The following is a 14,000-nucleotide window of genomic DNA, read 5'->3' as shown; positions in this document are numbered from 1 at the left end:
GAATAAACCCAAAATTTCTGTGGATTCTGTCATCTTGTTTGACTGAACTTGTGGAACCAAGGTATTACTGGTTACCACCCAACTTTCAGCATTTTATGTGATCAGTGGCTGGGTAAGGAGGAGAGAAAGGGTCCGTAAAGGAGAGGAAAAAATCAGCAAAACTATCACTACCAGTTTTTCATCTATTTATTGATGGGAGTGTAGTATTCTGACTGGTCAGTTAAGACTCATAGGAGCTGTGTACAGACAATGAAAAGTGACTCTCCTTCTCACAAACCATCCATAGGCTTCTCTGAGATGTCCCTTTATCACCACGATCCATACTGCCCTCACCTCTCAGGTGTTCTTGTAAGGAATTCTAGGCTGGCTACATTTTTAGAGAAAAAAAAAAAAAAAACAGAAAGAGAATTGCATTACCATTTGTATCTTGAGACACAATCCCTGTGCCATGATCTACACGGGCTAGTTCTAGAGGAAAAAAGAAGTATTTTAAATAATAATATACTAAAAAGAGCAGGTTAAAGGAACTGACAGTCCTCCTTTTTTCCTGTATAGCTCCTGCCAGGTTCTACTCTTTGATACTAAAGAGAATCCATACGTGCCTGTGATGTTCAAGACCTTTTGACGTAACAGCTGGTGGGTGAAATATGTGGCACTCACTGTATATCAAGTCTGGCTTTTTCCACACCAACAGCAATAATTACCAGTGATCCAGTTGATTACTGGAATTCTTACGCAAGTTGCTCTCTCATACCGTTTGAAACAGAAGGTGAGCAGTACAGTGCAGAGCGCTGGAATACCAGTCCCGAAGAATCCAGTCTGGAAAGTTATTTCCAATGTCGAACAAGAAGCAGAGCGTATGAAAAGATAAATTATTCAGTAATGAATCCTACACACTTACAGTGCACACGTTGTAATGAATCTCAGTTGCTCTTGTAATTTTGTAAAGTTGCTTACCTAATATGGCAGATATGCCATATGGTGCACTAAAGAGAGCGTCAGAACAAGGACGTGAAGATTTCTAGGTTTTTATTTCTAGTTTTGCATGCAACTGTAAACCACGTTCAAGCTGTCCTAGAAGGCGAGCAGTAGAAGAATACAGGCAGCTCTGACCTTTCATGCTTACTACTACTGCCACCTCATAATTTCATCCCTCTCTCCTGTCACCCTTTCCTCCTCCATCACTCCCAGGCACTGCGGCCCAGGGCTGGGCTGCCCTCCTGGTTAGAGGCCATGAAAGACTTGCAGCCACTCTGCACCTTTGGGCTGTTTTAGCGTAGTCCAGCTTTTTTACCCTTAATAAATCATCTAAGCAGCTGATGCAGATCAACTCTTCTACTGTTTAGGGAATGTGAACGGACTTCTATTCTAGATAGTTCTTTGGTATGCTGCTTATAGAATTTCACCATAGCTAAAACTAGCAACGTGCTTGACTGTGGCCAGCAAACTGGTTGGGACTACTGTGGCTGAAGCAGCATTCCTGCTGTGTAAGAAACAGGTAACATGACCCACAATGATGTCTGTAAAATCACAGCTACTTTGCAGCATTGTAATTTGGCAAAAATCGATAAAGTGGAAGTTAAAGTCATAGAGAAGCAAAGGGCATTTTCTTTCTCTCCCTTGAGTTCCAGTGATGACTGAGAAAAGCTGCAGAATACAAACCATTTGAGAACAAGAATAAAAGATTAATATAAAATTTCTCAGAGCAGCTAGGCAGTCCCTTCCAGTGATGCCACCTGGTGAAGTGATCAGAGCCTTAGGAAAGGCTCAGCGTAATTTTCACTCAGCAGCCAAACTCTACTGCAGGTGACAGGCAGACATGAGAAACTAGGAACAGTAACATCCCTTACCATAAACTGTGAATTTCTAAGATTTTTGGAGATACTTACTCAATTATTCAAGGCCTATAGGTTAAGAACAAATACCTATCAGTTTTTATGTCTCCCCCGCGAGGTTTTGGCAACAGCTTGTCTCTTGCAGATAAGTTTGTGTATTTGGAGACAGGGTAAGACATGGGATGGTGCTTCAACACTGTCCCCATCGCTCCTGGGGCCAACAAGGGAGCAGAGCAACTTAATTCACGTTACAGAACTACAAGTTGAGCGATCACCACAAATATGTAATGCAGGAAGCGTTGACACCCATGTTTGGGCAACCCTAAGCAGGGAATACTTTGTCTCTGACCTATTTAAAGCAATCCCTTCTCATAGATAACTCACAGCTCTTGTTCTTCCCAGTCTCCACCTTCCCAGCCCTCTCATGCCAGTCAATTCTGGGCATCATCAACCAGAGCATTAGCAGGTGCTGAGTCAATCCCACTGCAACACAGTCCCAGCCTCTGATTCCACCCATTCCCAACACATAAGAGCAAAGCTGATTTTACAAAACGGAAATCAAAGGTGCTATTTTAAGCTTGATACCCCTTAAAACTTACTGCATGCTACGATTTACCTTTCAGTTAATATTTTTCCAATGGCTCAGTTTTCCGGGGAAACAGTGCCTGGCAAAAGGCGGCATTTATTAAACGGCAGGTTGTATTTTCACTTTAACTATATTTACTTCTTTTATGATGGTTGCACAATAAGGTCGAAGTGCAGCTGCCTACTGTAAGGCCGGCGCTCAGCAAGACATGTCCACCTGCAGCCAGCGCCCGGCAGAGCACCACGGCGCCGCTCCGGGAGGCACGGCCGGCGCTCCGAGCCGCGGGGACCCGGCTGCAGCTGGGAGCAGCCCCCCAGCAGGCGCAGGGCGCAGCGGCTCCGCGCCCGGCGCCGGCGTGCAGAGGCGCCGCTCTCCCCCAAGGGTTAAGCGGCGGCGGGGGTGTAACGCACGCTGACACACGGGCGGGATCGTCCCCGGCGCGGCAGGGCCCCCGCCTCGCGGTGCCGGGCTCGGAGCTGCGAGTGGACCGTTCGAAATTGTCATCTCCCTCTCTTTTTCTTCCCTCCCCTCTTCCCTTTCCCTTCCCAGCGCCGAAGCCGCAGCCGCCCTCCCTGCTCGGCCGCGCTTTCCCGGGGTTCGCGGCATCCGCCGCGCCGCGGGCCCGGCGTGCTGAGTCAGGCTGCCCAGGCCGCGGAGGGAAGCCTGCCGCGGCCGCGCCTGGCACACGGCGGCGGCGCCTGCCCCCGCGGCCCGGGCCGCCGGAGCAGCCGCACCGAGGGGCTGCGGCCCCCGGCCGCCTGGGCGGGCAGCGCCCCGGGGAGCAGGGTGCCGCGGGGGCCAGCGCGCGCCTCCTCGCCCGTTACCCCCGCCCGGGGCTGGGCGTGGGGCCCGGCCGTCCTCCACCCCCCCACCCCGCGCCGCCGGTGGATCAGTTACACGCGGCTGGCACAGGTGCGGGGCGCCCTTCAGCCTCGCGCCGGCGGCGGAGACCCGGCCGCAGGGAGCAGCGGGGGAAACATGCAGCCATTTTGGGCTGAGGCAGACAAAGGGCCGCGGCCACCCCCGCCGCTCCGCCGGCCGGCCGCACGGCCTCGTCGGCGTCCACTGCCACGGCCCGCCGCCCCCCGCCACCAGCCCCTCTCGCCCGCCCCCGGCCGCCGCACCGAGCCCGGCCGCCGCCGAGCCGCTGCCGCCCGACGCCTCACTAAGCCACCGCAGCCATTTGCCCTGCCTTTTATAGGCGGCCGGCGGCCAATCAGCGGCGGGCGGAATCCCTCTCCGGCCGGTGATGTGAGGCTGGGCGCGCGCGCTTGCGCAGTCGGGGGCGGCCGAGTGTGTGTGTGGGGTGGGGGGAGGGAGGGAGGAGTGGAAGGGGAGGGGGGGGAGGAGGGAGCAGCTCACAGGAACCCTCCAAAAAAAAGATGGCGGCGGGCTCGGATCTGCTGGATGAGGTTTTCCTGAACACGGAGGTGGATGAGAAGGTGGTGAGCGACCTGGTCGGCTCCCTGGAGTCCCAGCTGGCGGCCTCCGGCCACCACCACCAGCACCACAAGGCGCAGGAGCCCCTGAGGGCCGCTGGGGGGCTGCTGGGGAACCATGTTGTGAGCAGCAGCAGTAGCAGCAGCAGCCCTAGCCCTAGCCCTGGAGGAGTAGTAGTAGGAGGCAATGCTAATGCCCAAACAGAGAGCAGCAGCGGCAGCAAGATGGGACTGAGTGCCCCAGAGATCACAAAAGCAGGTAACATGGGCAGGGGTGGGGGGCTCAGAGGGAGAGGGGCCCTCCCCTCCCCCCACTCCCCAGCTCCGGCTGCCTCCTTCCCTCACTGCTTTCCCCCCTTTTCCCTCTCTCCTCCTTCTCGTTGTGGCAGGAGCGGGAGTGCAAAGGGTGGTATCGATCATATGGGGGAGAGCCTCCCCTCATCATGCCCCCTCGGTGTGTATCCGCGCCTCTGCTCCCTCCCCTTTATTTTCCCTCCTAGCTTCTGCTTACTAGAGGGTGTTTTGTCATGTGTGGGGGCAGCCTCCCCGCAGAATACGCCGGCAGTGTCCGCCCGTGACTCTGCCGGTCCCCTCTTCTTTTCCTGCCCTTGTTGCCGGAGTGTGGAAGGGCTCCCTCAATCTCGGGGGCTGAGGGAGGCAGAGCCCACCCCCTCGGTAGCGGCCGTGCCTCCCGTGCCGCCTGGGGCTGCTCCCCTTCCCTTTCGGGGGTGGAGGTTATGGGGGGGATTCCCTCTCGGTAATGCCGCCTTAGCTGTCTGTGTGAACGCTCCCTCCCCTCCCCCGTCGGTGTTGCTGAAGTGCAAGGGGGTGTTATTAATCATGACACCTATTTCCTGTAGGGAAGGAAGCGAGGGGGGATTTCAAGGGGAGGAAGTCCCTCAAAACGCTTCGCCCCCATATCTGCCTGCCTGGATATTCCTCCCCCACCCCCTCCCTTGTTCCAGGGGCTCGGAGGGGGCATTCAGCACCTCTCATTCCTCCTCTGCCCTCAAGGGGGTGTTGTCACAACACCGGGTCCCGGGAAGGGGGGGAATTCGGGCCACAGCACCCCACCTTGGACAACGTCTTCTCCCACCCACCCCCCATGGCTACCTGGGCATACTCCCCCTCTTCGCGTGGTGAAGATCGTAAGGGGATAGTGTGAAGGCTGGGACTAAGGGCTTGCTACGTGAGAATGGAGGGAAGCTGTTTTTCAGGGGAATTAAAAAATATGTCTCCCCAGAATCTCTCTGCAATTCCTCCCCTCCCCCCATTTTTTTTATTTTTTGCTTTCTTTTTTTTGTTGCTGAAGTGTAAGAAGATATTACAGACCTTCTGTCATGATTAATGAAGCTCTTCTAGGAGGATCTCCTTAACCCTCAGTATCTGTCTGTCACTATTCTTTTCCTATTTCTGTCTCCTTAGGGCCAGGACCTGGACTGTGTGTGATTGTGCTTGTGATAACACCAGGCCTCATCAAGGGGCATGAGGATTATTCAGAACAAGAAGCTACATCATCTTGTCCGTTCTCAAAACCAGCTTTGCTTTTTATTTATTTAACTATCTCTGGCTGTGGGAACTTCAGCTCCAGAAGCACAAATTCTGTAATAAAGTGGAGGGGTCTTCTGGTAACCTGCTCCAGGCCTTGCGGTGCTTCTTATCTTGCCAGGCTGACGTTTTTCTTTCCTTTCACTTTTTCGTATTTTGCTGTTTTTGAGTCTCCTGATCTCACTGACTTACACCTATAGGAGATGGAAAGATTAGAGGGTAATGTGTGCTGGGTGTAGGGAGTATGTCTTATTAACATGTCTTCCATTGCCATTTTCCCCTCCTTGCAGTCCTGTTGCTAAATGTGATGTCAGGTTCTAGAATGGGGAATAGGTCTAAGATGATCTTTCTCCTTCCTTCCCTTGGTTCATATCAAATCAGTTTTTCTTACTTAGTCTTACTGTAGTGTTGAAAGCGGGGATTTTACAATTAATATTGAATCTCTCAGTCTTTGGTGGGAAATTGGAGGCTTCAAGATAATGCCTTCAAAGCTATCTTCAGTTTGTACTCTGTCCTGTTTTCTTGGCTCCAGGCAGACAGCCTGGGAGATGGAGAAGACTTGGTGATGAGGGCGAACATTCTGTCTTTGCTGGACTTCTCTTCTTGCTCATTCTCTCTATTTAACGTTGTTCTTGTTTTGCAGGAGCAGGAGGAGTGCAAGGGGGTGTTATTAATCATAACACCAGGTCCCAGACTTCAGCTCTGGATGGGGCCACCACGACGAGCACCAGCACCACCACTGCAGCAGCAGGAGGATCTGAAGTCACTGCTGCTCCAGGGACCCTCAGTCAGGGCAAATCGGTGGTTATCAGCACGATGGCAACTGCCTTGTCCACCAGGAATGGCAAGATTGGGACCACGACAGTGCAAACTTTGAATGGGAGTAACGTGGTGATGAACTCTCACCACACAGGAAGTGCTGCTTTCTCTGGGACTCCTGTGACTGCCAACCCCGCTTCTGCACCTGCCGTTGCCCCTCTCGTTAACAATGGACCTGGATCTGTGGGGAAAGGAAATACTGTTAATGCTGTTTTGCCGTCATCTTCCAACACTGTCATCCAGACTTCTTTCCTTAATACTGCTGTGTCCTCTGCATCGTCCTCCTCGCCCACAGTTATCTCCTCGCAGCCACCACCAAGCATTGGAACTGGGGCGCCCACAGTAACGCTTGTGAGGCCACCGATTCACGCAGCAGGACCGACAGTAGCTGCAGCTGGTGCAGCCACTCAAAATGGGAGCAATACTGTGATCAATTCAACCATCAGTGTGGGCAGTTTTCCTGCTGTTGCTACAGCCACTGTGGGATCTGGGGTTTCCCTCCAGACATCGCTTGTGAACAGCCAGTCTGGTTCCACGGTGCCAGCAGCGCCCGCCACGCAGGTCATCAAATCTGAGTCTCCTAAAACTATAGTCCAGGCAGTGTCCCAACAGCAGACGCTGGCTACTGGTGGCCAGCCCAGTACTACAGGAGGTAACATGATTATTGGGCAAACTATGCAAGCTGGGCTCTCCAATGTTGCTCCCAATCCTGGTGGGATACCTCCTGCAGCTCCTGGCACCCCCACAGGTATGGCTAAAGGCACTGCCAATACAGTGGCACAAAGTCTGCCAAGGACTCCAACAGCAACTACGAGTGGAATCAGAGCAACTTTGACTCCTACAGTTTTAGCGCCTCGTTTGCCTCAGCCACCTCAGAATCCAACTAACATTCAGAATTTTCAGTTGCCACCAGGTAAGTAAGAGGATTGAGGGGTGTTATTTTGGAAGTGTATTTCTTGCAGGAAGGAAGGTATCCAAATAAGATTTCTCGCTGTTTAATTGTGAATTGTGGAAAAGGCATCACATTTAACAATGAGAATCATCTGGTTTTGAGTAGCAGAATAGTAGCGTATGATTTTGGGTGACCAAAAAGTCTTCTCAGCAGTAATAATTTGAAAATTCTGCATGGTATCTTGGTTACAGTGTAAGCGTAGATGAAGCTGCAAACTGCCAAAGTGTGACAGTGGAATATTATCAAATGAAATGTTGCTATTTTGTTTTCACGTAAGGCATTTTGACTTTTAAGGTGGTTTTGTCAGTAGTTCGTGCAACCTTGGCGTGCTGTTCGGTTCCCTCTCTGTCCCTGCATGCCCCTAGTGCCACAGAGCACTTGTGAATAGAGAAGCAGCAGATACACCACAAGAAAACTACCTTCTTTTGCTTTAAAAACCTTCAAAGCCTGACTTAAAAACTCACAGATTTGAAGCTTATGCTGTTTTTTTTACTCACTGGAGTTCTGATACAAAAGGCAGCCTTCCTATGTCCTTACCTCACCCTGTTGTGTCTGGGGTTGCAGCTTTTGTAGTAGCTGGTCTCATGCTTAGTGCTGAGCATCTCTGGACAAGGAACCTAGTCTTCAACTCAGTAGGCGAGTAAAAAGCAGGATGAGGAGCATTTATTTTCTGAGAACTGTTCTGTCCCTCCTTAAATATCCTAGATTTGGAGATTTAAGGTTATATGCTTGCTGTTAATTTGAGCCAGGCTTGTGCTTGTGTCAGTTTCATTTTTAGCTGTGTGAACCTACACAGTTTCTTGTCTTTTTTATGATATATAGTAATAGCTGTATTCTTACTAGTCCCTGTTTTCAGGGCAGTATACAAAGAACAACTAATTAAATTTTACTACTAATTAAATCAGTGGTGGTTGTGCATCATCTATTTCAATCAGTCTCAGTAAAAATACATCTATTGAAACTCGTAACCAACCTTAAAGCAGTGCACCTGTCACAAGGTAGGTCAGAAACCATGCTGTGCTACTACACACCGTCTTTTTGTGTAAAATATACTATTTATGGTATGTGCTGCCACGTAGTTTGATGAAGTCTGTCAAACATTCTGTGTATCTAACTGGCATATAAATATTCCTTTTGTATGTTTTTTTTTGTATAGAAGGTTATTCTCTATATGAGTAATTTTAATGACACATGTTGCTAATTTAAAAATTAGCAGTAAAACTCAGACCTTGAAATCCCAGTGCTTAATTTGAAGCTTGTAAATGGATAGGCTGGAAAAGCCTTATTTATTTATTTATTACCACAGTGTATCAAAAGATTTTTCGGGTTTACAGTCCGTTGCCACGTATACCTACATTTTCACTAATACTGCATTATAAACCTGATTGTGGGGAAAATACTACTGCTGAGTCTAGTGGGACCTTTTTTCCAGGTAGCTGATGTTTTCAAACTGCCACAGCATACTGAAATGTGTTACTCTTAGAAGCAGTGTTGCCAGTCTTTAAGCATAATTGGACCATAAATTGCTCCTTTGGAGGTCTCCATAGATCAAAGTAAAACAATATAGGTTCTAAACACTTGAGGTTTTTTATTAAGCACTTTCCTTGTCTGTCTTACACTTTAAAAAATATTTATAACTTCAAAAGAGTAGCATGACTCTTAAAATAAGCAAGCATACATGACTCAATGCATAGAAATTGGAAATTGGGTTCTTGCATGATGAGGCAGACTTACTATTGGAGAGGATTTTTTTTTTTAGTGGAACAGATTTTTTTTTTTTAATTGCTTTGGTTTACGTGTTTATACCTCGCGAAAGTAGCCAACTTTGAGAATGTTTTGCATAAAGCATTTCTTACAGAACACTTAAGAACTGATGGATGTTGAGCTCTTAAAAACGTCTCACAGGTGCAAGGGCTAAGCACCTCTGAAAGTCTAGCCAGATGCAACTGCTTTAATCTTTAGTGGAGTGCATATACATTCGTAGTGAAAGGAGAATAGATGGCTGTGCTTTGGAAATTGTGTTTCGAATTACAGCATCACAGGCCAGGTTTTTCAAGGCAGTTTGGTAGCAGGAAGCTGCAACTGCAGCGCTTGTATGCTGTGCATCCACTCTGTGCATGGAATTTGCATGCACGAGTTTGTGTTTTTCAAAGTAGTGTGTGCTAATAAGAGTTTGTAAGACGTGGTGCATGAAATAGCTTTAGGTCATACACTGCACATGTCACTTCCTACACAAAGACTTAGAAACAAATTCTTATGGAAGGTTTGACCAATAAGCAGCACGTGTTTTATTGTTGTTTTCTTACCCTGAATGACTGTTTCTAGCTCTCCAAAATACAGTTACAGTTTCACATATGCAGAAAGCAGAATATAAAATGTCAGTAAGTGTTGTTAACCTGAGACTTGAAAATTGGAAACCTTGAAAGGATCAACACTCTTTCAGATATGTTCCTTGTAGAATAATGCTTTGTGTTGCATGAGGCGACTGTGCAACAAACATCGACTGACCGAATTAGGGATGTTTGAAGAGCTAATAGGCTGTAGTTGTTGTGACCTTACTGTATTCAGGTATGTTGCCCCTCAAAGAAACTGGGCTGTTCAGAGCATCTCTGCTTTAACAATGGTTTTCCACTGCTGAGATTTTTGAGGAAGAGGACTATTGCGCTTAGTCTTTCCTTCAGGAGCCTGTGTTTGGAACTTTGTGGTCTAACTGGGCAGATCTGGGTATGAAAGTCAAAAAATAACCTCATTTATAGCTTCTTAGCAAACACATGAAAATATTGTCAGATAATTTCCTAGGGGGTGGGAACGCAAGTTTCTCTTTATTCAATACTACTTTAAAGATGTAACATCTTTTGAAACTGTGACCGTAAATAAATTGTGTGAAGTTCTTTGTTTCAGAATAGTCCAGGAAATAATATGAAAGACGTTACTTAATATGATCAGAGGTAGGAAAATTGGTGAGTTTGTTAAAGCGTTACATCAGTGGTTGGCTGTTATAGATGCTCAGAAAAGTCTGCAAAAAGGTGTAACTGAGATTATGTCCCAAGATTAATATTTTGCAGTGTCAGAGTTCATGAAGTATTTAGAGGTCTTGTAAATCGTCTTGTAAAATGACAGAACTTGCGTACTTTAAAATCACTTTTCAAAATTCTGTGTTCTCCAGCAATACTACCATACAGTTTCAAAACCAGCATCTATGAGCTGATACTTACTTTAGCAGTGTTGCCAGATTGAGGGTTCAAAGAGTTGGTTTCTATTCTTGCAGATGCTTGATGTCATTACTCTCTTCTGCTTTATTTTCATGGATAAGTGTCTCAGAATAAGCTTTTAAGGTGCCTGCTTAAAGAAAGGAGCAGATTGGAGAGAGTGCTGTGGGTATGCAGTAAGAACTATGTAGAGCTGGTAGGTCTGGACAATTTTCTCTGCTAGCTTAGGTGAAACTGAAATCTAGAAACCTTCACTTCCCCTTGTGCCCCTCTTTTACCTTCTGAGTGGATGTTAGTACTTAGGAAAACTTGGAAGTTTGATCCTAAAGACTTTTTTTTTTTTCCTGGATGAATAAGATGCTGTGACACTCAGTCCCGTTTGAAGATAGCAGATAGGATAGGTTGTCTTTATGTATTTTTTTTTTTTTACTTCTGTGATCACGACCGGTATTCTCGTTAGCAGTAGTGTAGTTGTGCAGCTGTAGTCGAACTGCTATCACAGTTGTTTTGTATCTAGTAGTAAAACTTGTTTATTACTTTGACAAAACTCACTCGAATCTGCCAGTAGCTGATGATAGAGGAGGAGACTAGACTTCTTCATCACTTTCTGGAGGGCATCTCACATGCCATTTCTGTGATGACTGCAGGCTGGGCTGCTTCCTGACTGTGAAACTGATTGGGCTCCTTTAAAAACTGAATGTTCCAGAGTTCTGAACACTACTAATACAGATGACTTCTGCAGTTTGTTTAAACTTAACTGTTGATGCTTTCTAGAAGTAAAGGGTACCTGGAAGAACACTGGTGCTACACTGCAGACCTTGGAGAATGAGCTACGTGTATTTTCACATTCAGGGTTTTCTTCACAGCCTTAGAGGCTGGAAACTTCACTTGATGTTAAATGGAAGCTTAACTTTTGTAGAAACAGATGATTTTTAGCTGTGTTGGCTATCCAAGAGAGAGTCTAACTTAGGTCTTGATGATAGTGGCTTTAGGATGGGAAAACTACCTGAACACATACTTTATTTAAAGCATGGATTCAGGTCCTTTTGACTTGGGCTGTCATACTTTCTGCAGCTGGAGTCACTGAGAAGTAACTGCTGCAGGAGTAGTTCAGTTTCCTTCAGTAGGAAGTTGGGACGCCAGGCTGTCAGGCAAAAGAAGGTGGATAGAAAAAGGAGAAAAGTGCCAGTCTGAGAAGAATCAGCCAATCTTTTCATTGTAAACCAATTTGTGTTACTTTTGCATACTGAATGTGGCATTCTTTGGTTTACTTTGTACCTGAAACATGTAGCCCAGAAGTGCCTAGAGTAACTAGGAGTATAAATAGATGAGGAAATCTACAGACTTCCATAATAGAAGAAATAAGGAAAGGAACAGAAGAAATACTATGAAGTAGTGGTATGTAGTTGTTTCTATTTCTCACTGACTAGTAAGCGAGTTCAAACATATCCTGATTATAGTTTCCCTGTGTGTTGCATCTGCTGCCAATATTATGCCTGTTAACTGTGTTGGCATGGCTGTATTTTGTTAAAAATAATGTCTGTAATGCACAGCGATAATAGGAGCTTCTGATAGTACTTAGAGTATGCTTTACTTTCAAGGCATTTTACAAAACTTAATCCTTGCAACCTGCCTGTGTGGTTGGTAAATAAAGTAGTATGAACTCTGTTTTAGTGCTGGGGGAAGGAGCACAGTAGAGAAGTTCTGACTTGCCCAAGGCCATGAGGGAATCGATATTTTGCCAAGATTAGAGCTTAGGAGTCCTCTGCTTGGCGCATGAAGTGGTATCGCTCCTTCTGAAAGATAACTGTGGATCTCTTCTGCAGAGCTCCTCTGGGTGAGGGGTGGATTTTGTGTTCAAATCATGCGTGTATCAGCAAAAGGAACATTCTGCTTTATTTGAAATCTGCTACATCAGATCAGCCATATGTCGCCAGGCTGGAAGTTGTGTTTGTTCTTATTGCGACTTTCATAGTTGAGGAATCCTGCATGCTTGGCTTCGTACCCCGAAGAACTTACGACTCGAGAGAGCAGTGCGATAGCATTTTTTTATTTTGTTAAAAGCAGCATCATGAGGCAAACCAGTGCCTCGCTTTGTACATCTGATAAGGATGTCTCTTTAAGTGGTGGGATTTAATTGGAATATAATTGTGATTCTGTTAAGCTATGAAAGCTGTTAACTTTGGCTACATATTGTTCAGTTCTGTTATGGAAATTGCCGTTGTTCCCAACAGCCTTTGGAAGAGTATGTATGGATTTGTTTCATATTCCTATCTACACTTCACATTGTCGTCTTTCTCGGCTTTTTTTGGATATCACTAGGCTTATGATTGAGGTGGTTGGTCAGTGACCAGAATTGAATGATTTATTTCTTTTGAGCCATTTTGCACTCTGCTCCTCTAGAACTTACATGATGTTTCTGTGTTCAGTGAGCTAAATGAGTTTTCCATCTCTGGAAACCTATGTGGGTTACTTCTAAAATGCAGCGTCTTGGTTTGAGGACCACAAATTTGGATGCTGCCCAGGACTTGAATCACTTACTAGCACAGGATGCTGCAGTAGAGTTAGCAATCCGAGATGAAAATGCAACAGTTTTGGGCACTGATAAGACACAAATTAGTAGGTACCACAAACTCTCTTCAAATGAAATGTTTTGGTGTGTGAAAACTCTTACTGTTGGTTGTCTTCTCTGTTTTGGGAAATGATATGTAAATAGAGTGCTAAAAAAATGTATGAAGTAGTTCAGCAACGCAGCTGAAAATAGTGATATTAGCCTGAGTGGGTTTTAGCAAAGAGAAGAGATTGGCTCATGGAAAGCTTGCTTTCTGTTCCCGTAAAAACCGTGTAATCAAGTACTGGGAGTCTGCTTGGTAGGAACTAGACATAGAAGGCACTTAAGAACACAGCATGTTAAACGTTGTGTTTTTTTTTTTACTATATGCAGTTTTTGTCAGAAATACATTAAATCAGTATTTTACCTGAAAATAACTACTCTGGACAGGATTGTTCTCTGTGTTGAAACTTTATGAATGTTTATAACTCCATTTGTCTGTCTGAATGTGCTCTTTGAATTTGATGCCGTTGCTTGATGTTAAAAAGAAGACTTTTGCCAGTTGGAAGACAGTAAGTGTTAGCAAGTTTAACTATTTTTTAGGCATATTATCTCTTGTGAAAGAAGATCTGAAGAGATAGTGGCATGAAAAAAATAATTTTGAAAGTTATTTTTCTTACAACTGAAAACAAAGGCAGAAAGGAATTTTTAGTCCTATTTGGTAGACAGTTACTTCAGTTGTATTATCAACTGTAAAGCTGTATGTGAAGGAAGGCCATACTCTGGAGAGAGTATGTGGTGCTCACAAGTTACAAGGGGCTTTTTCTTTTCCTGTGCACAAACAGCTGTGTGATCTGTGAACGTAGCTGAAGTTTCCCTTGTGCACTTCTGGGGCTGCAGCCTCAGTGTGTCTCTGCCCCTTTGACAGCTTGCACACAGTTGTTCTGCAGAAGCAGTGGCTGTGGAGATACTTAGGCTTTGGTTTAGTCTTGTTGTAAATTCTGAATCATAGAGTCACAGAATGGTTTGGGTTGGAAGGAACTCAAAGATCATCTAGTTCC

At 46.1% G+C, this 14,000-nt stretch overlaps 1 protein-coding gene across 2 annotated transcripts in view; it reads left to right on the top strand.

Annotated features, from left to right (window-relative positions):
- The first annotated feature begins 3,788 nt into the window (after window positions 1-3,788).
- Window positions 3,789-14,000, top strand: part of TAF4 (TATA-box binding protein associated factor 4) — a 41,443-nt gene continuing 31,231 nt past the window's right edge. Inside the window, exons 1-2 of one of the 2 annotated variants that reach the window (XM_086622922.1) lie at window positions 3,789-4,119; window positions 6,055-7,140. In XM_086622922.1, coding sequence (XP_086479048.1) covers window positions 3,804-4,119; window positions 6,055-7,140 — 1,402 coding nt within the window. In that variant the 5' untranslated portion in view covers window positions 3,789-3,803. Of the gene's footprint in view, window positions 4,120-6,051; window positions 7,141-14,000 lie in introns of both variants that reach the window. The other variant, XM_086622921.1, reaches the window with a different exon arrangement.

Source organism: Tauraco erythrolophus, chromosome 18 (assembly GCF_009769465.1).
Source record: "Tauraco erythrolophus isolate bTauEry1 chromosome 18, bTauEry1.pri, whole genome shotgun sequence".
NCBI classification, from domain to species: Eukaryota; Metazoa; Chordata; class Aves; order Musophagiformes; family Musophagidae; genus Tauraco; species Tauraco erythrolophus.
This window is presented reverse-complemented; position numbering and strand designations above follow the sequence as displayed.